Source organism: Phalacrocorax carbo, chromosome 5 (assembly GCF_963921805.1).
Source record: "Phalacrocorax carbo chromosome 5, bPhaCar2.1, whole genome shotgun sequence".
NCBI classification, from domain to species: Eukaryota; Metazoa; Chordata; class Aves; order Suliformes; family Phalacrocoracidae; genus Phalacrocorax; species Phalacrocorax carbo.
In genome coordinates, this window is record NC_087517.1 from 13,258,185 (window position 1) to 13,272,815 (window position 14,631).

General features: G+C 41.8%; 1 protein-coding gene across 7 annotated transcripts in view; it reads left to right on the plus strand.

The window, feature by feature from the left end:
- Positions 1–14,631, plus strand: part of SEMA5B (semaphorin 5B) — a 280,379-nt gene that overhangs the window by 190,039 nt on the left and 75,709 nt on the right. For all 7 annotated transcript variants that reach the window (XM_064451222.1, XM_064451217.1, XM_064451220.1 and 4 more), the window contains one exon: positions 6,774–6,836. In XM_064451222.1, coding sequence (XP_064307292.1) covers positions 6,774–6,836 — 63 coding nt within the window. The remainder of the gene's footprint in view (positions 1–6,773; positions 6,837–14,631) is intronic.

Below are 14,631 nucleotides of genomic sequence, written 5' to 3' on the forward strand. Positions count from 1 at the left end.
GTTAAAGATTCATTCTTAAAATGAGAAAGTCCTTCTTTCTGATAAATAATTCCATACTTACTATGCTAGTATGTAACATCCACTTCTGCTCTGACATGAATGGAGTGAGCTATCGTCTTCAGCAGCCAATAACTGCCAGGCCAAAATCAGTCCCAGTATAGTAAGAGGCTGACTTTTGTTTATAGAGAGAAGGTCCAATTCAGAAATTAAGGTTATGGGAACTAGAACTCACTGATGGATTTTTTTTTTTTTTTCATGTTTGGCAACCTGCATCTTCTACATGTTACATTTTGAGGTCTTCCCCAGCTGACTTACTGTCCAGCTGCTCCAGAAGAGCCGTGTGACTGGGCCAGTCTGTTGATAGGCTCTGTGGGTACTTAGTTTAAATGAAGCAAACAGCTCGAGTTTTACCACATCTCGAAGCATCTGAGATCACTTAAGGGAAATCAATTAAAATTTTCATGAAACATAATGCAATTCCCTTTATCCAAGCCCCATCCTCTCCCCACAATGAACTGACTGTGATCAGTCCTCACACCTGTCCCTGCATGCAGCAGTGATCTGTAATTTGTATACCGCAGTACGTAGCAGAACTATTTATTGAAGCTTGGCGTTATGTTCTTTTGGTATTTGTTATCTGTTTATCAGACATGTTTATCAGAGTTTTAATAAATTACCAGTGTTGGAACTTCAGAAATGGCCTCTGGGGTATTAAGCTACTGTGCTTTATTAGTAAGAAATTAGATTTCAATAAGTTATTATTTATAGAGCACTGTAAAAGTGCCTTGTCCTCAAGAGACAAAAGTCAATGCTTCAAAAAGGAAACGTAACTTACCACTTTTAAGACTAAGGCAGCAAGTCTTTATGGAGAAGTCCTGGAGGATTAAATAGGGAAGAAATAGCTAAACTGTTGTAGAAATGTTTTTATAGTACACATCATAGAAACCTAAGTTAAACAAGAACCTTTTCATGGATTTTCTGGATCCAGCCTATAGAACTTCTTTCAAAGACTGTTTTCTTCTAAGTGCTGAAAGACCCATCACTTACCAGTTTCTTTTTTACACTGGTGCTAGCTTGTGTAGAGACTGCAAAGTATATAGAACAAAGAAGTAAACTTACAAAATGGATTTGTCATTATCAGCAAGAACCTATGGGTGATATTTTAGAAGTCTGAAATCTGTTCATCAGTACAGATGAAAAGATTGAGGCTGACATCTTGTAGGGGAATGCATTGGCCTCTGAGCAGCCACCATGTGAAGGACTTGGTCTGCACCCCAATTTAGTAAAGTCCTTAAGCATGTGGTTAAGCTAAACTTGTCTGGTAGGTTATGTAAATAGGCTAAAGTTGGCAGATATTAAATGCAGTGCAGAAGCATGGTCCCTCCATGTTCCTCTCTCCACAGACTTGGAGGAGAGTTTCCATACCTTGCTGTGGAATGAGCTGATCAAAAAAACCTATTTGTAGATGTAAATAAGAAATGCACAGATTTTGAGCTGCTATAAGGAATGCAGGAAGCTGTCTTCAAAGCAAGTCTTTTTTTTTTCCAGAGGTACATTTCTCTGGACATACTAGTGCCTTGTACAGTTACTGGAAAGGAAGATGTAAATAAATACACAGGGAAAGAGATGACTCTGCCAGCTCAGGTCTCTAGTGAATGGTAACTGTCATATCACAACACCTCCTGCCCTCCTTCCTCATGCATAACTCAGCAAAGGGTGATGTGACTGGCAGACTCTGCTCAGGGTGCCCTGCATAGCACAAGCGGAGAACCAAAATCACCTCTTACTCCGCAGGCATATTGAGAAGTCTCCTGTGGGCACTGCGGAGAGTTGATGGAAATGGAAGCTTCTGCCATTACCGATCGATGCAGACCCAAGCCTGGGACACAAGGTGCAACTTTTGCTTCTGCCGGTGTTAGCAGAAACCTGAGGAAGTCAGTACCTTTTAGGAAATGCTGGGCATCTCACAGAATCAGTCCCTGGGTTTTTTTTGCAGTAAATCTGTACTTGATTTTTTTTGTCTCCTTCCAAACACACAGTGTACATTTTTGTATTACACTTTTTTCCCTTGCTAGGAGTGAACATGATTCTGGGTCTGCAGGCATGCCAGGCTGCCAGTAGCTTGCATGGAGTACTTAGTTAATGGTAGTGAGGTTGGTAACAAATGGATAGGTTTATAATAAAGGACTTTAGAAATTAAGAATGGGTTTAATTTTCCCGATAAATATGCATGTAACCTATTATCTTCCAGTCTCCACTTTCCAGTTTTAAAGCAATGTTCTGGTTCTGCACAAAAACCTGCAACCTCTGTTGTGCAAGTACAGTGCAGGGATTAGTGTATGCTTAATCTATTAAATTCATATGTGGTATTTGAAGTAATTAGAAATTGCTGGCCTGAATGTAAAACCATAGAAGTTGAAGAGATTTTTACATCAGCATTTGAGGATGCACATAACTATTGATAACAGGACTCGCTAGTGACAGGCAGGTACTTTGGATGCCAACACTGGGATGTGAAGGTAATTAAATCAATGTATCTAGAAAGCTTCTCTCAGCAGTGCGTGCTGAATAACTCATTTGACAACACACGACGAGCTAGAATTTCTAGAGCACTGTTGATCTGCAGTCTGAACTGGGAGCAAACAGTGATGCTCATAATTTGTTAGAAGAGACATTAACTCTTTCTTTCTTCTGTGTCAGAGTGTGGCATTTGAATATTTATATATGCACTGAGCTTAAACATTGTGGGCCATTTCTGTTAATTTCTAGTTGGGCAGTGTTGCACCAGGTACATGTGGTTGTACATGACTGCTTCTGCTGTGATTGTTCTCCTTCATGTGACTTCCTAAAGGTGCAGAAATAACACACAAAGCACACACACACCCCCTTTTTTTTTTTAATTGAGAAAATCTGGCTGCATAAAACTCAAGAAGAGGAATAGAGGTGTGAAGAGCCAGGTGTCCATGCAAATAGGCTGAAGGAAGGCAAATTTAATTGCATTTTCAATTCGGGGCAAAGTTGCTACTACTCTCGTGCCTGTCTGCACAGGTGCCTGGGCAGTCCTGCTTGTGATTTGTGTAGCACTTGTCTTGCACAGCAGCTGCAGCCCTGAGCTGGTTCTTTCATTTGTATGGCTTACAAATCTCATGTTCCCCCATTCTGCACATGGGCCCTGTGGTTGTAGAGGATGTCCTCAAAGTGGCTGGAAACACTGTTAGAAACTGCATTTCTTCTGGAAATGCAGGAGGGAAGATATGCTGGAGAGCTTATAAGGAGGTAGCATGAGGATCTGGAGTGCTCTTGGTAAGGATGTAAGGAGGAATTGCTGACATCGTGACAGCCTAAAAAAGTGATTGGTTGCTTAAGCACATAGCAAGTAGCTACGAGAAAATGCATACTGTCCTGTGTTTGTATGTAGCCTTGCTCCCAAGTTTGTCACATCTTCATCCAGGCTCTGTTTTCCATGACCCATGCCATGAACGTTGTTTTATTGCCTCATGGGTCCAGAGGTGTCTACTCTACTGCTTTTGACTGCCATGTGTAGCAGCAGGTACAAAAATAACCCCAGATGTGTTTTCTGGAGCTTGGAAACTTAACTGAGAAACGGAGAAAATTAATCAGAATAGCCAAAAACTTCTGGTGGATACAGGTTGTACCTCATCCAAGTGTGCAGAGGCAGCTTTCAGCAGAAAAAGGAAATAATATTAATTTGGTTTATTGAGGGAGATGAGGAAAGGGAGGGGAGGCACCTAAGTCAGTGTCCAAGAAGGTGGCTATTCAGAAGTGTTATGGTCAGGTAAGGAGACAAAAGTACAAAGCATCCCTTACAGTGCTGTAGTGTTACACAAGCATTAAGCAGGTGTCTGCCTCACTGAGAAACGTATGGGTACACACAGATGTACTCCAGAAGAGAGATCTTTCAGAAGGTTTCTCTGTCAAATGTCCAGGATGTAGTTTGATGCTGGGGCAAAATTAATCTAAGGCAGACAAAGAATATTTCATCTGGGAAGGAGAGGCTTGGGTTGAACATACCAGTGAGGTGCAGGAAGTAAAGCACCAGCATTACACAGGGAGTTTGCACAGAGAAGCCCAAGACGACAGAGTTGACAAGAGTGGGACATTTTTGTTCTGAAAAGATGGCTGGTCAGTCAAGTAAAGAAACCAAACAATGCTGGAAGGCTCATGTGAAAGTCCCAAGCTCAGACGTCTGAGCCTGCCCAGGACCTCTTACCAGGTCCACCCCAAAGGCCATGACCACAGAAGTGTCCTGGGAGCCCAACAGAAGGACTTGTCTAGGCTGTAGGTCAGCTGACTGGTGCGTATTCATACCTTGCAGCACAATTTTTTAAACACACATTAGCTGCTTGGCTTCGCAATTATATTTTTATATTTGACGAGATGTTCTGCTTTGCAGGGTTATGAATATTTTCTTTGAGTCACTAGAGGACATTGGAGTTACTCAGCCCTCAAATTAGCTCCTCCCTGTCCCACCAAAGACGTGTGTGGGACTTGTAAAACATGCTGTGGATTGCCATATTGCTTAATTATCCTCTTAGCTCTAATGAAGTGCACCCTGACTAATGGTGCAGTCACAAACAACATGTTCCTATAATTTGGGCCATCACCAAGAACTTCTGTTATCACTAGACTCATCAAGGTAGTGCTTCAGAAAGCTGAAGGGCAGTGTTGCCTAATAAAAAAAACCCAAAACATTTAGGCACCAAGAACGCAGCTGGAGGGGACCAGTGCTCTGACATGAGCTGTATTTACAACGTGCCTCAAAGCTCTGTGGTGCAGGTGCCTGGCAGGAAAACCAAGGTGTCCCCTAGGCCAAATTCTTCTCTTGTGTTGCTGCAATCCCAGAAGACCCAGAATATTTGCAGGGAAGCATTACTGATTGCTGAAGTAACCAACAATTTTTGTTTTAAATTTGTCCTGTCAAGAAATTATGGTCTGTTTCTGAAATGGGAAGAAGAGCTACCTAATCACGTGTCTCTTTTCTGGAATTTTTTTTTTATTAAGGCTGCCAAAAATTGATCCAACGTGCAAGAATACTGTGGTTAGATGAATATGGGCTAGACTTGGGACTAGGGATCAAAATGCTGCTGCACAGTTGTTTTGCAGATATCAAGGGCTCCTGGGAGTCACCGGTTAAAATTCCCGGCTCTCCTGTGATGGCTTATCAACATGAGCTCTCTCATCCAGTGACATATCCCCTCTCAGGATATGGCTGAATGATCCTTTCCAGCAAAGACTTATCCCAGCTTTCACAAAAACACTTCTGAGGCACAAGCTTTTGGCCTTCAGCCTGGATTGGGAGGTATTTCCCAAGCGACTTCCAGGGAAAGATCTGTGTTCTTCCCTTCTCCCACCAGATATTTGCCTGTGCTCATAAAATCCTACTTCAAGCCAAATGAAACTGAATGCTCAGCTTGTGGAGAAGATACCATTTTTTCCGAGTGAGTTAGAAATATCCCTTCCCCCGGTGTTGTGTATAAATGCATTTCCTGGGTGGTGACATTTCTTGCGGTTCTGGGCAAGCGTCTTCATGGACCTGAGCTGGGGGTGGGAAAACTGATCTCTGCTTACTGGTCTTCCATCTTTCTCCTGCAAAAAACAGGATTTATCATGTGTCAAGGGGACAATTTCTATGGAAGCCCAGAGTTTAAAAAAAATATATTGGCTGCAGTGAGAAGGTTCAAGAAGAGTTCAGATCCGGACCGAACTTTGAAGCCATTTCCTGTGTTGGTAATGGGCTGGGTTAAAAAAAAGAAATCCTGGCTCTTTTAGGGGAGCTTTGGATCTGTATCTGAACTTTGCAAGCCTGGCCTTTCCCTAGGTAACAGCGCTATTTTTCTTGAACACAGAATGATGTATTATGTATAGCATGGATGTTTATATGTATTTTCACCTCCAGCTAACAATACCTGCTTGAATTTGTTAGGACTATTTTAAAAAAGTGCTGAAGGGAGGAAAATCGCAGAGCGCACTGAATGGTTGGGCATGTTGCTGAATATTTTACATCTAAACATTCTTTCTAATGCAGCTGTGCTGGTCTTGACTTTTCTTGCGAAGGAAGGGGCCTCTTGGCTCCGAAGGAGTCAGAGCCAACCAGGGATCCCGTGTGCTCTTGGTCCAGGTCTTGCAGCCCCCCAGTCAATAGTGCCCTCAGCCCTAACATGTTTTACTCCAGCTCAGGATCTGACCCCACTTGTGTGGCATCACGAATCACCATCCAGCCTTTCTCCCCACTTCCCGTCTCTCTGGGTTTCACCTGTCAGTTCCCAGTTGTTGTTTTAAACAGCTCACTTTGCTCCAGGTTTACTTAGAAGGTGATAATCTCGTGGGTGAATTGAAGGAGACCAGCAGATTTGTGCAGAACTGGATGTTGCCGCAGGGGAGGTTTTCACTTTGGTGATGAAAACTGGTGGTTTTATACAGCGCTGTCCGCTCTGAAAAAGGGTGTTAGCTCAGTGTTATGGGGCTTGTGTCTTGGACTTTCCAGCTGAATGATGATCAGAAGTTGTATTTACATGTAAATTAAAGTCTGTCCTCTGTTAACATTCCAGTTGCTTCTGCCACTGGACTTCTCATCTATTTATCATTTGTGTGCACTGTGAGCACAGTGGGGGCGAGATACATGTTTACTATCACTATGCTGCTTTTAAATTGGGCTGTGTAAATTGGCTGGAGATACTTGCTCTTGCTTTGGGAGTCTCCAGACATGGTGGTTGGTGGCATTGTCATGTGACTTGTGCATTTTGGTTTCTCAGGCAACAGCATGGGTTTCAGATGAAGACACCAGGAGGTCCTGTCAAAGTAAAGGGAAAACAGAGGTAAGTTTTGCTTTGCTACAGTGATGCTGTGGGTAAATTTGTTTGCATCATGTGAAATCCACACAGGGAGCATCTGACACCAGCTTGAGCTTGTAAATTTGCAGCAGCTTAGATCCACCATCACGAGTGTATAAGCACCACTGAGCAAGCCATTTCAAACACCCCCTGTCCAAGTTATTAGACTTACTCTGCATGGAATTTAAAGGTGATTTCACTGCTGGAGAGGACACAGTTTGTGACACATCTGGGAGCAGGGTAGTGGCAAGCCAGGGGTAACGTCTTGCAGTGGAGTCTGAGGCTGGGCAGGTTGGCTTAGTCTCGGTACTCAGCAGTGAGCACTGGCATTCGGCCACATGGGCTTCGATGCTTTTTTGCAGTTAGACTTCATCTCTGTATAATTTGCTTGAAGATGAGAGTTGAATCTGCTAGCACACTGCAGTCTGTTCAGGTGGCATACCTCAGAGCTCCTCTGGAGGCAGGTACAGTCTGCTAAAGTGCAGTTTAAAGCAAGAATTGCTTGAGCCAAAACATGCTGTCCCAGAAGTCTGGAATTTTAAGACATTTCTGATCCAAACACAGGTCCTTTCTGCCCCTCTTCTGAGAAGCTAAAACAAAGCCGTCTATCTAAAAGCAGGAAATATTTTGATTTTTCAAATATGACGTTGGTACAGTTCAAAAATCTTCAGGCCTCAACTGAAAGGGTGTCCTATTGTCCTTAGTACTACATCACAAAGAGTTCTCAGTCTAAACCAAAGAAGCTGGACAAAGGATAAGAAAGGATAAGCATGATCATTGCTTAGACTTGGACAGTCAAGCAGAGAGTGATTGTGTGGCTGGCCCAAAACGCTGGAATTCTGCCAAGCTCCAGTTCAGTGCTTTAAACACAGGATTATATGATTTTCCATTGGCCCTGTTCATTTTATATGATAAACTTTATGTGATTACTGTATTAACTGGTATATACGCAAAAAAGCTAGCTTGAATTTTGATTGCTAGACAACAATTTGCTTAATGTAGCTTTGGAGAATAGGAGTACGGGTATCCTAGAACATGTTTTCATGAAGGATATATGTTATCCAGGAGAACACCCTGGAGGCAAAATGGGCTGAGTTAGGTGAACACCAAAAATGGACAGCCACTAGACAAGAGTCCAACAGAAGCTGAACAAAATTAAAAACCTCCAAAACCCAAGACTTGAAGAATTTTTGAATTTGGAGTCTTTGTACTTTAAAATGTGTAAATAAAGGATTTTGCTCTTTTCTTCCATTGTAAAGTTTGTGAGATTTAAATGGTATCCCATTGTTCACGAAGAATTTGAATTTATAACCTAGAATTATTTTGTCAACCCCTGGATAAAACCATGCATTTGACTGAACAAATTCTAGGATAATTTCAATTTATCTTTTTTACTGTCATGCCAAAAGAAAGCGATGGTCTGAGTATCTTTGCTGCTGCTGCCTCCTCACACTGCAAAGAGTTTGCCAAAATTTCCTGAGGATAATGCTCTGAACAGCTGAGTTTATGCTGATTGTGATCCAGAGCTTGAAATTGTCTGGTGGGCGCAGTGGCCATGGGTGTGAAGTTCTGAGGAACAATAATTAAGCAGATTGTTAGACACTACTTGACATACAATAAATGCCACACAGAGGTGTTGACTAAGAGTCTAACGAGAAGATATGAAGCTACAAACAAAAGCAGGAGGATTCTTCAGTAGCTAAGTAAACTCAGATCTCCCAAGTCTGTATCTACTCTAGCCTGTGTGTCCATGGATGAGCCCTTCCTGGGGGGAGTCTACTCATTCATTATTTGTTACACTGCAGAGAAATTACTTAGATCTGGTTCCTAAAACACTGAGTTTAGCCTAACCAGCTGGTGAAGTACTCTACTCCAGCTAAGAAGTTCAGCTCTGACCAAGCATCTCTGCCCCATGCCGAGTAAATGCAGCAAGTGAGGGCAGCACTAATATGAACATTTCTGATTCTGCTGTGTAATGGTGGTAGAGCTCTGCCTGCCTCACCTCTTCTTTTTCAAAACTTGACTAATGGCAATTTTCTACCTAGCACAGATGATTTGATGATAAATATGTTATGGCTTGTCAGGCACTTAGATTTGTGGTGATGGAGACCAGAAATAAGGAGGACCTTTGGCTCTTATATTAATTCACAGTGTAGTTTGCGTAAGTTATATGACTGGTCCATTTTCCTTGCTGATTTAATAATATATGTGTTTTAGGGCGAGGTTTTCAAAGCCACCTAGCGTATTAAAATGCCTTTTTCCCCTTCATTCTTGTGCTTGTTGAGTATCTACATCAGATTCTTCCTGCTGCTTAGAAAATATCTTCTGAAATTCGTAGAGCTTTACCAAAAGGAAAATAAAAAGTGCAAGAGTAAAAGCCACAAAATGCATATCACTGAATTGTAGTTATTACGGCATGATGGTTACTCTATGTTTGAGTACCTATTGGCCAGAGAAAAGGGAGATGAGAAATCTGGGTCCCAGATTTGAGGTTAGGAGGTACATTAGGTCATTTCTTCTGACACCCTGTGTAGCTCTGGCCACAAATTTAACCTGCTTATTCCTAAATTGCAGTCCGTAACTTGTGTGTGGCTGCTGTACCTTTCTGAGGAAGGCCAAAAGTTTTGAACTGAAGGCCTGAAGCAAATGGGCTGACTGTGTGCTTTGCTGGCTTGTTCTAATGGCAGATCACCTTCCCTGTTAACAACATTTACTTTATTTCCTCTTTGGATCTGGCTTCAGTTTTGAATGGATGGGTCCTTCTCTGCTAGACTAAAGAGCCCGTTAGTTACCAATATTTATTTTTTACAAAGGCACTTACATGCTCTTGTCAAATCAGTACTTAGGACTTTTGCTAATGTAAAAACCTGAGTTCTCCAAGCCTCTTCCTCTAAGTCATTTTTCTGCTGCCCTTGAATATTTTTTGTGTCTGTTTTCTGCACACTCCAATTTTTCACCTGTATTCTCTTGTCAATCTCTCTAACGCCTAGATGTGATTAAAACAGTCTTCCACCTCTTATTCCCCTTCCTCTATTCATACATCTGGCAGTTTCATAAGCTCTTCTGCCATAGGAGATCATGCAGAATTACCTAGCCACTGTGACCACTAAATCCTTTTCACAGTGGCTAGTCTTGGGATGTAATCTCCGAGTCTATACATGGAGCCCTTTTGTTTCTTGCTCTTTAATGCATTATATCTTACAAAAATGTATTTTGTTTGCTGGGTCCATCTTACCAGCCTAGTGTATATCGCTATATATATAGTGAGGTGTTGGCCTCACTGGTAATTACTATTTTTGTAATATCTGGGTTATCCACAAATGTTTGTTAAGAAAAATGTTGATACTGGGCTAGTACCACCCATTCTGGGGCCCTCCTAGAGTAGCAAGTTTGTGAATTATTTCACCCTGAGGACTTTTTTCAGTTCAGTAATTTATCAGATTTTTGTCCATTAATGCATATGTTCTTGAACCTGATTTTAAAATTAACTCTCCACAATATGTCGTGTGGTATATAAAAAAAAAAACACCTCAGAAAAGTCTTTCATTTATGTCATATTTAGCAACCAAAACTTGTGGTTTCCTGAAAGAATTGTATATGCTTTTTTTGCCACGTCTCTGGAGATACGTGCAGGCTTCCAAGAGTAATCATTCTTACTTTTGCAGCATTTATAAAATGTATACTGATCAATACCTTAAAACTGTCCCCTGGAAAACATCAAATTACTGAGAGACAACGGAGAGAACAAAGTCAGTGTTATGCTGCCTTTCTTTCTGTCTTCCAAATGATATCACTGAGAGGTTGCAGTTAAAATGAATGATGGAGAGAGCAGAAGGGGAAGAGGTGTATTTAATTTCATTAGGAGTTGCTTGGCTTCTAGATTGTAATTGGTTTGTTTCTGCGTAACAGTCCACACCCACCACATCTAAGGAATTTTGCCTGGCGTGGAAAGCTGTGGCTTTCTAAACAAGAGCACTTTGGTCTTTCTCTTGTCTAAGCACTGAATTATTCGTTAACCTTCCAAAAGCAGCACGCTGTCATTTCAAAAAGTGAAAGGGAACTATTTGTGAAAATGGCAGTGATCTTACAGCTTTGACATGCTGTCCTAAGAGCTTTGTGTAGCCAGGAGAAAGATGAGGCACTATTAATATTTCTGGAGCAAGAAAGAAACAGGGGAATGTCTGATAGGCATCCAGCTACTGGTTGTCCCACCATACTTCCAGTATAGTTTCTTCCTTTTCCTGTATGATGCCCTGATACTGGGGGGTCTTATGATTCACACAAGATTACAGGGAAAGCCTAGCCAAGGCTGGAGCCCACCTATATGGGTTTGGCGCTAATGGAGGAATCTGCCGTTTCAGGCCTTCGGGTGGCTCTGTGTCACACAGAGGACGTGCCCTCTGGTTATCTAGTGGAGCTGGGAATCTCCATGCCACTTACAAATAATAGGCATCCAGGTAGGACAGGCATCCCATAAATCCCCAGACAAACAGAAATAACTGGGATGTGGTCAGATATTTTTCCCCCCTTTGTAACTGTTGCTAGAGACCTGAACCTGCATTCTTAGTACTTCTGCTAAGCTATCAATGCAGAATCAGCCTTGAAATTTGATTTGAAGTCCATTAAAGAAAACTTGGCTGGAAAAATCATTAGCAATTCTCTTTGCTGTCTATTACACTCAAAGGAGAAAGACAGCTTGGTCAGGGTATTGGCTTAAACTGATTAATAGAATTGTTTGTCCAAAGAAATAAATATAGATATCGGAAAGTGTGTTAATAACAGTGCTCAAGAACATGTTAGGTCTTGATTATTTTTTAACAAACTGGGATGAACTGCAACAGATAAATGTTTGTGACACTCTAAAATGTTGTTGAAGGGGTAACATGGAGTTCTGCTGGCTGATCTCTGAACTGCAGGTTGTGCTCCAGGAGTCTGTGTTTCTTTACTGAGGACAACAGACATCTGAAACAGCTATTTTTCTCATACAGCATGTAACTGTGGTTTTAATCTATGAGTAAAATATTTCAGTATGTGATGAAATAGTGTTAGCCTAAAAAAAAAAAATTAAAAAGGAGATCTCTCAAAACAGGACTTGAGTGGTTTATTCCAAGTAAAAGGGCAATTAAAGTAGTGCCTATATATGGTTATGATTTCAAAGAAAAATACGTCTGTACAATGAGATTAAGGGCTTACAACATTACAGAACTCCAGTGTTCAGAGATGACAGATGAAACGACTCAAGAAGCACCTATAGCTGGCTTATTCGCAGCATCCTGACAATGTCTTTTTGAATTTTACCTCAAGCCGAAGCTGGCAGGAGTTCAGCCCCTCCATTTGCTGATCTGTCCACATGAATGAAGGGAGTAACAGGGCACCACTCTTGATTCTTGCGTTTGAAATGTGCTTTCAAAGCAGCCTGACATCTGTATGAGCTAGAAAGAGGCCTGGTCCTGTCTACAGTTGTGGACATTACAGAACTCGCAGACAGATGCATTTAAATTTAAAGGTTGCAAAAACCACAACGAATGAGGATAGGCTTAAACTGAGGGGGGCTGGGAGGGAGAGGCTTCAGCAGTTCATTCTCTTAGCGACCATGAGACCCTTTGCCCTGCAGGGTTGAGCATTAGTCATGTACTCTTCCTTTCCAGGAAAACAAGGGTCACTAGACTGGAGAAAAAGTGGTATCTGCTCAATTTAAGGTCTTAGCTCAACAAGTGACCGGTACCAGGTAATTCTGAGGAAGGAGGGAGAACCCTAAAGTGGGTAACATGCAATTCATAGGAAAATTGGAGATATGCTTAATGCTCTGATGATGAGCCAAAGGGTTTTATCAGCCCTGCCATATATTTAATAATAATCCCAACTAATATGACTGGGTTATTCTCATTAACCATATAAATACCCAGTCTTCTCCCTTTATTTAAATCCTTAATCTCTTGATCCCAATAATATCTTCTGGTGATGAGATTTGCAGACTGATCATACACAGATCTAACTGTCTGCTCCATAATGTGAGAGCAGGATCCAAATATTGTCTTGTCTGGACGGAGTTGGGTTCAAGCTTGCCAGATTTTCTGGCTATTTTAAAGCCAGTTTGAATTTTGCCTCCTGCAGGCCTAGAGTTTTCCAGCCCATGGAAGAAACTACATTAAATAGCTATTTTCTGTAGGGGTTTGTGAGATCATCTTACTAACCAGTTGCCTCAGCTGTGAATTGTTGCAGACAGCAGTGTGTTGAATGACTTTTAGAGCAAATCTAGGCTGGTTAAGGAACACAGAGAGGAGGCTCTTTCCTGCTAGTTATTTTGAGAATAGGGTAGAAAGAGGATCTAGTGTAAATCTCACCAACAGTGTCTTGACAAAACATCCTGCAAGCTGGAGCATTTAAGTGGTTTGGTTTCTTCTTTGCTTTGGTTGGAAGTTTTCATAGACTGACTTGACTGATAGCAGGTATGGCAATAAGAAATGCCAGATGAGCACAGTATTCCTCTTGAAGCCAGGCAGGCTAGAGAGATGGGGTCTAGTAGCTACATCTTTGTTGCTGTCCTTCAGAATCTCCTCTGACTCAGTGTCACCATGGCAAAACCTTTAGCACCTGTGTGTTTTGATTCACCCAGCTGAGAGAATCATAGAATCATAGACTGGTTTAGGTTGGAAGGGACCTTTAGAGGTCACCTAGTCCAACCCCCCTGCAGTGAGCTGGGACATCTTCAATTAGTTCAGGTTGCTCAGAAGACAACTGGGAACAGGGCAGATAATGCACATCTGTTTCAGAACATTACTTAAAGCTGTATAAATTGCTTTGACACCAGTGGATGAAACCTACATATTATGTTTGCCCTTCCTAGAGGAGCATGGAGCGCTGTTACTACCATCAGTAAGGCAGGTCCAGGGAAAATGCCTACTCAGCTAATTCATAGGAATAACTACGGTTGGATGTGGCCTGCACCTAGAGGCATCGTTGTCTAAGCAGAGTGGAAATCATCCACTAGTCACCCCAGTTTCTGGTTCTTAGAGCCAGTGAAATAATTAGTGGGCTTGGTGTATCCAGTTCCCTGAAAAGCATCAGCTGTCAAATGTTTCCAATCTAACACCTCATCCATATTGACTCTGCTCTTTTGCTCTTTGCCAGAGGAGTTAGAAATGGGCTGGAAGTCATGGATTAAATATTCTGGTGCAGGTTTAGACAGCAGCAGATATCTTTGCTCAGTATGGTTTCCCCACTGTTTCAATAAATAACTCCTGCTTTGGACTGAATGGGTACAAATAAAACAATGCTTAATTAGGCTAAAATAACACAATACTTTACCAGCTTCCAGCATCCCTACCAACCCAGGCGACTGTGCCTTGGAATAATGAGTGCAACAGATGCATCGCAGCCAGTAGACTGCAGAAGACCATACAACATATGACCTCACAGAGAAATTCTTTTTTGTGTGCTGTCTTCTCAGCTGGGAAGATTTTTTATAGAAATAGAAGTTTGTTAATCTATAATATAGCTCTGTGCAAAGAAGGAAATTCTGCAAAATAGGATTTTAGAGTTCTGCAGGAGAGAATTTTGATTAGGAATATACTAAAGTACCTGGGCAGGAAAGGGTCCGGTAACATATATGGTATTAGCTGGTTTAGGTCAGAAGCTATGCTCAGACTCTGCACAGGGCAGAGCAAAGTGGATGTGGAGGGGGAGCAGATGCGTACTCTCTTATTCTGTGAGATTTGGGTACAGAGCTGCATTCTGGGTTAAATGTCAAATCAGTCATATTCTGAAAACAAAATCCTGC